The following is a 15,048-nucleotide window of genomic DNA, read 5'->3' on the forward strand; positions in this document are numbered from 1 at the left end:
TTGATTACTTGGACTTGGAAGACGGTGAGGAATTGTATATATTTATGTGTTAATTGGGTATGTAATGTATTTATTCATTTGTTTTTGTCTCTCCTCGGTATGTGAATTTTGGAATTGTTTGATTTTATTATGGCTTCAAGATTGTTTCTTTGTCGTGGGTAAGATTAAAGCAAACACCCTGTAGCACACGCGCCACATCGGCGTGGGATATTTCTGTTTTCGTAAAAGTTGCATCAATTTCGTAACTTCTCGATGCTTCTCAAACGTTCTTGGTCAGCACTAATTTCTAAGTTCTAATTGGAGAAAATAAAAGTAAATGTGATTGGTAGGTGAAGGAAAAAGATCGGACGCTCATTGGCTGTTGTAAGGTTTCCTAATTTCCGGAGACATGCGTTTCCTTAGAGCCTTGCTCTTCCAAGGCGTCTTTACTGTTTGACCAGTGAAGGGAAAGGTTGCCTTCAAGGTAACGGGTCTTCTTGGCCCCTCCACCAGGTAAGCACTTAATTGTTTTTTGTCTTTCAGGTATTTATTTTCAAATGTAGTGTTTCATTTAATTTCTCTCGCCGGAGCTTACCCGTGTTTTCCTTCAGCTTCCAAATTTAATCAAAATGACTTAGTCTTTTTGGTAAGTCGCGTCACATTTGTAAAGAGACAGTTCCCATTTTGTTGATTTTGTAAATTAGATATTCAACGCCTTTCGATGTAATCACAATATGTAAATTTCACCTTGGGGCTGTCTCGTTTATTGATGGTTATGAATTTCATGTTTTTGGTCCGTATTGAACTGAGAATAATATATAAGTAATAATAATAATAACGTAAATGTTTCCACCTTTTCAATACAATATATTCACAAAATTACAAAATTATACGGTACTAGTTTCGACCCATCTAGGGGTCATCATCAGCTGTATTGGAGCAAAGATCATTTGTGGCGAAATCCTAAGACAATATTATTTTAAAGAATAACAAGTGAAATGAGATGTTATGGTAATAGTTAATAATACAAGGAATATACATACTAAGAGGTTTTTAACAAAGAATAAAGTATAAATGGGGTGTTGTAAAAATTATAATCATGGAAATCAGTAAGTTCTTGTATTGAAATGAAATATGGCTTAGGAAGAGGGCTTAAGGTGGGGCTGAAGGGTGCGGGAGAAAGTGTAATTGTCTTGGAAAAGTACCTTTGATTAAATTTAGGATTGAGTTTAGGTTGGCTGCATTATTGTTTCTGAGGAAAGTGATAAATAGATCGAAGAGTATGTTGGGTTTCTCTGAGATTTCATTGAGATTGTGACTGGCATTAAAGTATTGGTCTAGGTGTATGTAGTAATTTTCCATTATGTTCAGTAAAGGGCCCTTGTTTGCTAATACGAGGATGTCCATGTCTTGTTCAATATTGGTGAAATTATGGTTATAATCTTGCATGTGTTGGCCGATGGCTGAAAACTTGTTGTATTTTATTGCGTTAGTGTGCTCGTGGTATCTGATAATGAAGTTTCTCCCGGTTTGCCCGATGTAGGTTTTTTTACAGGTGGTACATTTGATCCTATAAACTCCTGATTTTAAAAAACTGCTGGTCTTGTTGATGTGTGAAGTATTGTATAAAACATTCATGTTCTTATTGTTGGTTTTGAAGGCTATTTTAACGCCTTGTTTCTTAAAGATGTTGGTTAACTTGTAGATATCATTGTTGAATGTGAAGGTGGAAAATGTTAGAGGTTTGGTTATTTCTTTTTTGAGGGTAGTTTTTGGGCGATGTTTGTGTTTATTGATTATCCTTTCTATAAAATAACTTCTTCACTTTTGACAATGTCATATATCAACAAAATGGTTTGGCAATGGGGTCACCGGCCTCAGGTATCTTAGCAGAAATATACCTGGACTTCCTCGAATACACCAAAATTGACAACGAATTCGAAAACATTCTCTTTTGGGCCAGATATGTCGACGATGTCTTTGTAATCATGAATGAGAAATCAATTAACGCACCCACCACCCTCTTAAGACTCAACAATATTGATCCTCATATCAAATTCACACTAGAATCCGAATCAAATCAAAAAATCAACTTTCTAGATTTAACCATCACTAGAAACTCAGATTCTTTCAGTTATAAAATTTTCAGAAAACCCACTCAAACAGCCTCCACCATTCGCCAAGATTCAGTGCACCCCCAGTCCCACAAACGAGCCACATACAACAGCCTAGTTCACCGAGCCTTCAGCATACCTATGTCCAATAAAGATCTAAAAAACGAACTCAACACAATCCGCGGAATCGCAAAATTCAACGGCTTCAGCAATCATTTTATAGAAAGGATAATCAATAAACACAAACATCGCCCAAAAACTACCCTCAAAAAAGAAATAACCAAACCTCTAACATTTTCCACCTTCACGTTCAACAATGATATCTACAAGTTAACCAACATCTTTAAGAAACAAGGCGTTAAAATAGCCTTCAAAACCAACAATAAGAACATGAATGTTTTATACAATACTTCACACATCAACAAGACCAGCAGTTTTTTAAAATCAGGAGTTTATAGGATCAAATGTACCACCTGTAAAAAAACCTACATCGGGCAAACCGGGAGAAACTTCATTATCAGATACCACGAGCACACTAACGCAATAAAATACAACAAGTTTTCAGCCATCGGCCAACACATGCAAGATTATAACCATAATTTCACCAATATTGAACAAGACATGGACATCCTCGTATTAGCAAACAAGGGCCCTTTACTGAACATAATGGAAAATTACTACATACACCTAGACCAATACTTTAATGCCAGTCACAATCTCAATGAAATCTCAGAGAAACCCAACATACTCTTCGATCTATTTATCACTTTCCTCAGAAACAATAATAGAGCCAACCTAAACTCAATCCTAAATTTAATCAAAGGTACTTTTCCAAGACAATTACACTTTCTCCCGCACCCTTCAGCCCCACCTTAAGCCCTCTTCCTAAGCCATATTTCATTTCAATACAAGAACTTACTGATTTCCATGATTATAATTTTTACAACACCCCATTTATACTTTATTCTTTGTTAAAAACCTCTTAGTATGTATATTCCTTGTATTATTAACTATTACCATAACATCTCATTTCACTTGTTATTCTTTAAAATAATATTGTCTTAGGATTTCGCCACAAATGATCTTTGCTCCAATACGGCTGATGATGACCCCTAGATGGGTCGAAACTAGTACCGTATAATTTTGTAATTTTGTGAATATATTGTATTGAAAAGGTGGAAACATTTACGTTATTATTATTATTACTTATATATTATTTGTCTCGTTTATTCCGCTTCATCTTGGAGTATTCACCTTTAGGATGGGCACCCTTTCTCAGAAGTGTTTTTGAGGGGACTACCTACTGAAGGTATTTTGTACCAAGATTATATTTTAAACTTTGTTCTCTTTCTTACATTTACATCTTCATTATAGTGTAAAGTTACCTTCCTTTTCTTTCTTTCCGACTGTTTCATGTGTTTTAAAAGTGTCGGCACGAACAGCGGAACGTTGTGTGTGATGTTCCGGTATAAGATTAGATAACTAAATGCTACCTTCGGGGTAAATTGTAATTACTGCTGGATTTCTGTTTTCAAATTTTAATGGTGTATTTTGTTATTTATTTATGTTTTAATTTTCATCTAGATTTGTTAAGTAAAGTTTAGGATTACATTTGACTTCTCTTCTTCAGCATTGCCAATACCTTCCACCACCTGGATATGGTTCCCAGCTGCTTCCCTGTTATCCTTTCTTAGCCGTCATGTTGGTTATCCTGTTATTATTTTCTGTGCTTAATGTGCTTATAGTTTTAATTTCGTAGATATTGTCATGTCTCGTGTTAGTGTGCAACTATGTAAATGCACAACGGTAGCAAACATTAATATTATTTTTATTATGCCTATTACTTGTAACCTTACCTTTTGGAGGTTACAGAATGGATTAAAAAAAAAAAACCTCAAATACTCTATTTTATTGCATTCTTTTGTTTGTTCCTGCACAGTACAATAGGCTAATATTGTTTCCTTCTTGAATCCCATAAGTATGAACATGAAAGCTTGGAGTTTACAAACTCCAACGTTAACACCTAGCATTTATGTTCATGTTTACATGTATGTATTTTATTGTGAATGCTTTCATTAAATAACGAGTACAAGGTTTTATGTTTACATTTAATGTTCATTGTGAATGGCCTTAAAACTGCATAAAGATATCCTACATTCAGCTAAGTTCTAGTCTAAAACAGGTTACACTGAACAGAATACGACGTCTTCAAATGGAAGGCTGTAATTAAACACCAAAACAAGGAAGGTGGAGTCAAGCAGCTGGGTGAATGCTGGAGCGAGCGGCGATCCATCGAGCACAGCACAGGAACCGTAAACAAGGTGCACACAGGAGTGGGTAGAAGCCAATACGTGTTGTGACAACAGCTACAGGACAGAATCAAGCATCAACAGTTCTACAATCATGCAACAAATCAATTAAAGCATATAATTGTGTACAGTGAAACCTTGTTAGTGCGTTTCTCATTAAGGCAGGGTTTCTTCAAATCTCTGTTAAATTTTACTTCACAAATGTTAACTAACAGTTGTTATTAATTTAACACTTCTGTTAAAAGTACCCTGTTGCACGAGTACATTTCCAACATTTCTTATGAAACAATTGTTAATGGCAGTGAGCGTCTTTTATTTCTTTACATACGTAAAGTGCTCCTAGCGGTATGTTGGAATAGTATTTTGTCACACATGGTTGTCATTATTATAGGTTATGGTTAGCGGAGACTGCTAAGACATAAACATATCAAGTAAGAGGCAACAAAAGCGTTATTATGATGAATGCGAGACAAATGTTGTTATAGATTTAATTTGAAAGTATGCGAGTGTGCTTGAAAAATGAAAGAACGGACTCTTAAATCACATCATTTAATATATTCCTATATAAGTGACCGAGCTCGATAGCTGCAGTCGCTTAAGTGCGGCCAGTATCCAGTAATCGGGAGATTGAGGGTTCGAGCCCCACTGTCGGCAGCCCTGAAGATGGTTTTCCGTGGTTTCCCATTTTCACACCAGGCAAATGCTGGGGCTGTACCTTAATTAAGGCCATGCCGCTTCCTTCCAATTCCTAGGCCTTTCTTCTCCCATCATTGCCATAAGACTTATCTGTGTCAGTGCGACATAAAGCAATTAGTAGAATTAGAGGCCTATATAAGTGCAATCTAAGGCTCCTAGATCAACAGGAAAATGTGATGACTGATACGCCTTGGATGATTTTCAGGCATTCTTTTACTGCGGGGAAAATAAAGTAATGCCTTGTTAATACTGCAATGGCAGCAGGAATTCTTTGCAGAATTCTACATACTCTTGTCTTGCACTCATGAACACAGTTGCCTACATTACATAAAAAAAAAGAGTCTGAAGCATAATATCTAGGAACTATAAGCAACTGCTGCACGGGAGACACTGCTAAGTTATAATCTGAAGGGACACTAACCTATTTTCAATTTCTTCTAGTACCTTGTTGGTAATTAGGTATCTTTGTAGAAAACTTTTTCTGACAACTCTAACAAGTCGTTTATTCTTAGTATGGGTCATCCTTTTCCTTCTTTAGTTTATAAATAGTCTTCAAATTGCAATAAAGCTTTAAACTTATGACTTCTACATCCTACCATTTTTAAATTTTAACAGCTGTTAAGAAGTTTAACACAGGGCTGCTGCCATGTTAATTTAACACAACACTTACTCACTCACTCACTCACTCTGTAGGCTTCTGAGGGACGTGAAGTTTCCATGCCGATCTCACAATCCTATTCCATCCTTTTTGATTGATGGTTATGAATTTCATGTTTTTGGTCCGTATTGAACTGAGAATAATATATAAGTAATAATAATAATAATAACGTAAATGTTTCCACCTTTTCAATACTACAATATATTCACAAAATTACAAAATTATACGGTACTAGTTTCGACCCATCTAGGGGTCATCATCAGCCGTATTGGAGCAAAGATCATTTGTGGCGAAATCCTAAGACAATATTATTTTAAAGAATAACAGGTGAAATGAGATGTTATGGTAATAGTTAATAATACAAGGAATATACATACTAAGAGGTTTTTAACAAAGAATAAAGTATAAATGGGGTGTTGTAAAAATTATAATCATGGAAATCAGTAAGTTCTTGTATTGAAATGAAATATGGCTTAGGAAGAGGGCTTAAGGTGGGGCTGAAGGGTGCGGGAGAAAGTGTAATTGTCTTGGAAAAGTACCTTTGATTAAATTTAGGATTGAGTTTAGGTTGGCTGCATTATTGTTTCTGAGGAAAGTGATAAATAGATCGAAGAGTATGTTGGGTTTCTCTGAGATTTCATTGAGATTGTGACTGGCATTAAAGTATTGGTCTAGGTGTATGTAGTAATTTTCCATTATGTTCAGTAAAGGGCCCTTGTTTGCTAATACGAGGATGTCCATGTCTTGTTCAATATTGGTTTATAGGATCAAATGTACCACCTGTAAAAAAACCTACATCGGGCAAACCGGGAGAAACTTCATTATCAGATACCACGAGCACACTAACGCAATAAAATACAACAAGTTTTCAGCCATCGGCCAACACATGCAAGATTATAACCATAATTTCACCAATATTGAACAAGACATGGACATCCTCGTATTAGCAAACAAGGGCCCTTTACTGAACATAATGGAAAATTACTACATACACCTAGACCAATACTTTAATGCCAGTCACAATCTCAATGAAATCTCAGAGAAACCCAACATACTCTTCGATCTATTTATCACTTTCCTCAGAAACAATAATGCAGCCAACCTAAACTCAATCCTAAATTTAATCAAAGGTACTTTTCCAAGACAATTACACTTTCTCCCGCACCCTTCAGCCCCACCTTAAGCCCTCTTCCTAAGCCATATTTCATTTCAATACAAGAACTTACTGATTTCCATGATTATAATTTTTACAACACCCCATTTATACTTTATTCTTTGTTAAAAACCTCTTAGTATGTATATTCCTTGTATTATTAACTATTACCATAACATCTCATTTCACTTGTTATTCTTTAAAATAATATTGTCTTAGGATTTCGCCACAAATGATCTTTGCTCCAATACGGCTGATGATGACCCCTAGATGGGTCGAAACTAGTACCGTATAATTTTGTAATTTTGTGAATATATTGTAGTATTGAAAAGGTGGAAACATTTACGTTATTATTATTATTATTACTACTTATATATTATCCTTTTTGATCTCAAGCCTGCTCTTCCTAGTTATCAATTTGGAGGGTCTGGCATACCTTGTTGATCTCCTTCTTCCAGGTGCTTTGGGGTCATCCTGAAGATCTTTTCCCATTAAGAGATCCCTTGTATAGATCTACTGGTGCTCTGTTATCTTGCATCCTCAGTACATGTCCAGCCCAGCGCAGTCTGTTGGATTCTATCACACCCATTATAGTGTGTTGTTGAGAGAGGGTGTAAATCTCATAATTCGATCTTAACACAAGTTAACACAAGTATTAACAATTTGTTAGAGTTAACAATTCTTGATGAGATGGTCATTTTGTTAAATTATGTGTTAACACTTAACATTCTATCTGTGTCGGTGCGATGTAAAGCCACTAGTGAACACTTAATTTTCAATGAAGAAACTGGGCCTAAGATGTTTTCTTATTTGGCATATCGTAAATTTGAAATCCCAATTCACTTCATATTAAATCTATATAAAAATACACCACTTATTGTGTCACAAATTTTCGTGATTACTCTTAATACGATCACATTTTTCCTAGCCCTGAAAAGGGTCTTTATCATCCCTTGTGAAAGGAATGTATTTTCCAACACAGATAGGAGCCCTCACCACAGGAGGCAGGTTGGGAAAAGTTGCATGAAGACGGGAAGAGGCCTTGAACTCCTCAACTTTACAGGGTAAATTATACCTTCGGGGAGCAAGCAGTTGGCCTCAGGAAAGTTCATTTTGCTTGCTGGTTTTCACTGATATTGCTTAATAACCCAGTAAGCCTGTTTGGGCTTGTATTTTGCATTCTATTCAGAAGTTAGTGTTGAGTGATACAACGAAGGGTAGCGAATATTTGTCGTGTGATAGCCCAGTTTTGGATACTGAAAAAGTGGTGGAATTGCTTAATAATAAGACAAAATTAAAATACAAACAGTGGACGGGCATCCACATCTTTCAGCGGTTTTGCGTATGTTGAAACTTGCACCTTTCAGTTTCGACTTGAGTCGATCAAAGTGTTGTCGTATTCAAGATGGTGATCAAAGTCATTCTCTCGCGTGTGGCCAAGATTGACCTCCAAATAATTCATGGTCGAAGAGTGTGATCAGAAAACAATGTTTAATAACCCACTGGTCTGAAATATAAGGCTTCAACTAACATTTGTTTTAGAAAGAGTGTGGTCATGGAATAATATGTTGTTACTTTCAAAGGTCCCAGTGCAAATGTTTTCATATTTGTTTGGTGTTTTACACACCTTTTAATACACTGTTGTTATTTAACAAGCCCCAGTGAGAAAGGTTTCGTATTATTTGTTCTCTCGTCATTTTTCGCCTGTTAAAACTCTTATCTCACCTTTAGAAATCGTAGATAGCCTCTACTGGTACATATACGACATAAAATGCATGCATGGCGGACAAAACATATCAAATGTTTACTTATCACTGTTGGAAAGGTTTATTCGTGTACTCAATAGTACTTTTTCTCGATTAGCATATTCTCTTTCCTTGTCCCCTGCAGAAACGTCTTAATAAGGTTTTAATGTACTTACTTCCAAACAGCATGCTCCTTAGACTATAAATACATTTGTATGTGCTGTTATAAGGTTCTATTAGTGCATCAGGCGAGTTGTATGGGACAGTGATATTACAATAAAGTGTGCAGATACCCTTCAGACAGCCTGGTTATTGATGCATTGAAACAAGGATAGAATTCAATAAACTACTCAGGTGTTTAAGCAAATTTCTATTGCCTCACAAGAAAGCCAGACTCAAAGGACAAGAATCACGTAACAGTTTGTCTTTTGGCTTAGGATATAGCACTTCGTCAATTTGTTTCCTTGATCAGGAATGTTCTGGTTAGGAACTCAAGTTCACCGTTTAATTTATCCTCCTCACAAACCTCTCTTGCTTGGCTGATAAGGGTGTTAAGCACAGCACGCTTTGGCAAGGATGGTGATGAGAGGACCTGTGAAGATATCTGTTAGTATGGGTGGGTTTACGGTAAACCGAATGACCTAAAGTTCCAACATTTCCATAGGTGCAATCTGTCATGGATAGGACTGGCAATATTCTCAGATGGCACAATATCAAGACCATTTTTAAGCCTAATATCATCATAGGCAATTGCTTGTGATCTGTCAAAGATCCTATTGGTTTAAACTGTGCTGGAATATATATAATTCCTTGCTCCTGTGGATCAGTTTGTGTTGGCCAAACATGTAGGAAGGTAGCAACAAGAGATAAAGAACATCATAGGCACTTACAGTATGTCTTTGCCAGCCAGAGAAGTATGTTGTGGCAGAACATGCCATACATAATGACCATTGAATAATTTTTGATGCAACATCTGTCATTTATAAAGAGAAACTTTTTTTAAACCTAGAATCATTCGTAAGGTGATAGAAATTGCTAAACACCCAAATAATTTTAACAAAGGTGATGGCTATATTCTGAGTAGATCATGACTACTCTCCATAGCTAACTCATCAACATCCCTCTCCTTGACTTTGAAGGCCCTGGAATGAACTATATTTCTAAGTCTTGTTACTATGGCGTGACAGTTGCCAATACATTATTTGTTATTACTCTGAAGACGATCCTGGTATATCATGTAGCAGGCAGTGTGTGGAGAAGCAGAATCCAATCCGCGAACACTGGCGATGCTGACAGTTGACAAAAAAGCGTGGTTTATATAATCAATTTGTACGCACCAAACTATGTTGTCAATACCGATGAAATTGCATTGTTTTTTAATGCCATGCCCAAACGGATTTCTGATTTTAAAGAAGAGAAGTGCCGGCGCAGAAATTGTACAAGGATGGGGGTCATTGTACTGTGTTGCAATGCACACGGAAGCTAGAGACTTCCTCTTCTTGTCGTAGGAAAGTTTGATAAGTGACAAAGTTTTAAAGGTGTCAGGCACTTCCCATGCAAGTACAAGGCATCAAAAAAATGGAAACTACAGTAATCCAAAAAACAAAGCATTAGCACAAGGTAGCCAGCATAATTTGTCCTCATCTTTGGAATCATGTTTTTTTTTTCTTTTGTTGCGTGATTGCCAGTGATTTATCCAAGTGCATTATTTGAATAATGTAAATGCACCTTGTTGGATACATTTCTGAAATAGTTTTTTCCATGGCATGTGAAAGGTTTAAACTGTGAATCAAGGTAATTGCATGCATTAATGGTTCTTAGAATACTTTGTGACACGGCAAGGGTTGGCATTTCTGAATTACGAGTTGGTGGTTAATTCGAAATCACGTCATTTGAAGTCCGATTTTTGCATCCCAACTACTGTATTTTGAATTAACGAGGTTTTATTGTAATTGTTACCAATAGCATTCAAATTCAATTTCTAATTCTGACTTCAATGTAGGTGGTGATATGGGTAATGCTGGTATAAATATATGAGTGTAGGAAGTAATTTTATTTATTTTCTGTCATTGTACCAAGAGCAAAATGCTCAACTGTGGTTTTACAGTAAAAAAAAAAAAAAAATCTGTTGGTTGTGATAATGCAAACATTGCAGGGAGTTAGTCCACTCACCGTTCATACCCGCTCCCCGCTGTCCCTGCATCTGCTTCATCCGCTGCTTCATCATGCGTGCTCGCTCCTCCAGGTCCTATAACAATAATCTTGGTTATGTTTCGCATTTTATACATAATAACATTTTAGGACAAAAATAACTATATAAAAGAGCAACCATAACATTGTTATTGTTATTTGAGATGTGTTTAATTATTAGATTCATGAATAATTTTAATCTGTCAGATTCAATACTGATTTTGTTCAGCTTCCAAATTGGCTTAACTACCAACACTCGAGCCAAATGGTGAGGTGGCCACTAGAGTACTTGCAAAGCCCATAACATGGGTCTTTCTGACAAGAGAATGTTGAAGCATTCGAGTTATGCTGTTACAGGGGAATGCTTAGATATGGACAGAGTTAGCAACCAAGAAGTACTGAGAAGAATAGGAGAGACACAATGCTTGAGAGAGTACATGAGCAAAAGAAGGAACATCTGAATAGGGTACAGAATCAGGAATGGAAGTCTACTGGCCACTATCTTGGAGAATTCTCAGGAGGGAAGAAATTATAAGAGGCAGGCCCAGACTGAACGAGCCAATTCTATAATACCAATATAAACGGTCCATTATTGGACATTTTGCACCAACTGATGAGCCCAACCTAGCACACGAGGGCAAAACGCTGGCAACCAGGAATGAGTTAGCTGGAAAATTTATAATGTCCAATAACGTACCATTTATATTGGTATTATAAAGTTACTCATTTGGGACAAATATTTCAGATTCCCTATGGGAATCAACATCTGTATCAAGCCAATTCTAGCGTGAAATATGTGTCCACACAGACTGCACTCGGTGGATGGGGTAGGTCTGGCCAGGTTTTTCCCACTATGGTAATTGAGTAGATCATACTGCCAGTGATACAATGAGTGTTGGGTGGCAGTAAATAACCCAAATTTCTAAGAGAGCCAACGGCTTTGGATGGATGAGCCTGTTTAGGTGGAGTGATGTCCGCCTGGAGGACATATATATTTCACCCCTAATAGCTTTCTTGCCTGAGTATTTGTTATTTTGAATATTATACATAATGGACTGGAATCAAATGGCAGAGGTCAAAATAGAAGGAACTACTATTGAGGACATAGCTATACGAAGAGGTGTCCGCCAGGGATGTGTCCTGTCCCCACTCCTTTTCAACATCTACTCTGAAGCTGTGTTCAGAGAGGCTATGGAAGATGTTAATCTAGGTATCAAGATCAATGGCTTTGTCATTAATAACATCCGATTTGCTGATGACACTATTGTGTTAGCCAGCAACCCTAGTGATCTTCAAATCATTATAAACAAAATCGTGAGAACCAGTGAAACCTACGGTTTATCCTTGAATATTAACAAGACCAAGCTGATTGTATTCTCAAAAACACCAAAACAGGCCTCCCTTTACATCAACAACAACACCGTCCAACAAGTATCTTCTATCAAATATCTTGGAATTCTAGTGAACCAGCACTGTGATTCAAAATGCGAAATCCTATCCAGGATTGGACAAGCAAAAAATATGTTCAATACCATGAGGACCTTATTCACCAGCCGAGAACTCAACCACCAGCTTAGAGTTCGAATGCTACATTGTTATGTCTTTCCTGTCCTTCTGTATGGTTTCGAAGGGTGGATGCTTAGCCCTTTATTGGAGAAGCGTATTGAATCTTTTGAAATGTACTTATACAGAAGAATACTCCGAATATTTTGGGTAGAAAAGAAGACAAATGAAGAAGTCCTCAACATCTTGAACAAGAAGAAAGAGCTCATAACCATCAAGGAGCATAAGCTCAGCTACCTCGGGCACATCATAAGAGGTGAATGATACGAACTTCTCCGACTGATCATTCAAGGGAAGATTGATGGGAAAAGATCTGTGGGAAGACGGAGAAATTCCTGGCTGAAAGACTTGCGGCGGTGGTATGGACATACGTCGATAGAAAACTTCCGTGCTGCCGTTTCGCGTGTAATCATAATCAATTGGATCGCCAACCTTCGGAGGGAGACGGCGTCATAAGAAGAAGTATGTATTTTAATTAAGCGATACACTGCACAAAACTTAGACAACAGTGTGCTGTACCCAGCTACTGACCTACCTGCTTCATCTCCTAAAATTTTAGAGTCCATTCACAAACACCCTCTCTCTTTTCTTTATGCCTGATCAAAGCAGCCTGTCCAGCTAATTTGGCTATTGTGCTGATCCCCAAAGTAACGTACCTGTGCGACTCGGTCCTTGAGTGCTTTCTGCAGTGCATGAGGAATCTGCGGCAGTTGACGCTTCTTGGGCGAACCAGTGGGTGTGGCAGTGGCTGAGCGAGACGAGAAGCGTGGCACGTACGTGTGTGGTGGCATACTCCCGTGCATCCTAGGGTAAATCAACGAACATTTTATTCATTTATTTATTTATTTTATTTATTGCATATAAAAGTAGAGTGGCATAAAAGCCCATCGCAGTACCTTATTGACATAAAATAAAAGACAAAGAATAAAAACAAAGAAATTTTAAAAAGCACAAAACACAGTAAAACCTCTTTAAGACGTTTTTGCAAAGAACAACAAAAAAGAGTGTGTTAAGCGAGAAACTGTACTACTGAATATATGAATAAAAACTATCCAACAAGAATATGGAAACATTAGATGCAATTTTTTCTGACATGAGGGCATTTTACATCATGTATCCAAGGGTACAGCATTGCAGTATGGTACGTGATTGGAGAAAAAATCCACAGTCCTAGCCCTTCAGGCAAGCAACTCATTATTGAAAACATCCTAGTGATATGAGGTATGAATTTTACGTAAATATAATAAAGTATGAAATAAGAAACACCCAGTTGATGGCCAATGGAGATTGTTACTTAATGAAGTGGTATATTGTAAGAGTGAATCAATAATAGATACAATGCAGAGAAGGAGATTTTCCTTTTTTCGTCATGTATTCAGACTGCCAGAAACCCGACTAGTGAAGCAGTTATTTAGTTACTTCTGTGAAAATAAAACAAAGAACACTTGGTTCACAGAGATCATGAATGATTTAGGAAAATTAAATTTGTCAATGCTTCAAATTGAAGGCAGAGAAGAGAAGAATAAGGATTAAACACTTACAATTCAAACTCATAAAATTTGAATGAAGTAAGTACACCATTACTGACAACCGAAGGACAGCCAGGTCCGACAGGATGAAGAAGTTTTGGGAGCAGAAGAAGAAGATGAAAAACTGACTCTATTTAATATTATCAGACCTAAAATTTACAATCCTTTTCTTAATAATCGTTATCCGGTCAATTAGATTACCAGTTTACCTTTTTCTACCACTACGAGCGCTAATGTGAGTCATTGCATTGTTTCACTTAAGCCCTTGTAACTACATTTGGTGTAGATATTTTTCAAAAAAATAAAAAAAACCACCTGAGGATAATTGAACCAGGGAACAAATTACAGAAAGAATTATGCAAATAAGCTAATTTGGCTAGGATTTGAATAAAAAAGAAAACGAGTAAAGAAACAAGCACTGTTAGACTGTTTTTCCAGAAATGTATATAGCCCAGAAGTGATTTTCAAAATTTGTCTTTTTAGTTGGATAGAGCTACCCAAGACTCACAATTTAAAATCTTTTTGGGCCCTTTAGCCCTTCAACTTTTGGCACAATTGAGAAAATTGCTTAATTTTACGTTTTCCGTACTATGGGTACCCCTACTTTGCCTTGCTAAGAAATATTTCCAACAGTAAAACAAAGATTGTCGTGAACAGAGAAATAGTAACCACCGAGCATTCGCGGTGGACAAAAAGTGAAGTTCTCAGAAATCGAATTCAAGAAGCAAATATGTGACAAAAGGAAGACAGTTTGGATGTGAAGCCATGAATGAAATGTGTCAGTTAAAGGTTACAGACTATCTCTGGATGTCTCATGTGCCTTTTAAGGAAATAACTTCAGTTTTTGTAAGAAAACTAACATTGTACAATGTCTCCCAGCCAATTATGAAGAAAATAAAGTGAATTTCCACTGGTTTGTTAGCAGTTTATGCCAGAAAAATTTGTATTTACTCTGATGAATTGGTAATGCAGACCTGATGCCAGTAAATCTTGAAATGCCACTGGACTCTACTAATGAAGATTATGACAACATGAGTTACTTCATAATTTTATAATCCATTGTGCTGTAATATTTACAGTTTCCCAAACAAATGTCCACAATCACACTTAAA

At 36.7% G+C, this 15,048-nt stretch overlaps 1 protein-coding gene across 1 annotated transcript in view; it reads right to left on the reverse strand.

The window, feature by feature from the left end:
- The window catches only part of Rim (Rab3 interacting molecule), a 738,199-nt gene that overhangs the window by 320,294 nt on the left and 402,857 nt on the right, over window positions 1–15,048 (reverse strand). The window contains exons 14-15 of the mRNA XM_068230365.1: window positions 13,064–13,211; window positions 10,827–10,902 (exon numbers count right to left, since the gene is read on the reverse strand). Coding sequence (XP_068086466.1) covers window positions 10,827–10,902; window positions 13,064–13,211 — 224 coding nt within the window. The remainder of the gene's footprint in view (window positions 1–10,826; window positions 10,903–13,063; window positions 13,212–15,048) is intronic.

Source organism: Anabrus simplex, chromosome 14, assembly GCF_040414725.1.
Source record: "Anabrus simplex isolate iqAnaSimp1 chromosome 14, ASM4041472v1, whole genome shotgun sequence".
NCBI lineage: Eukaryota > Metazoa > Arthropoda > Insecta > Orthoptera > Tettigoniidae > Anabrus > Anabrus simplex.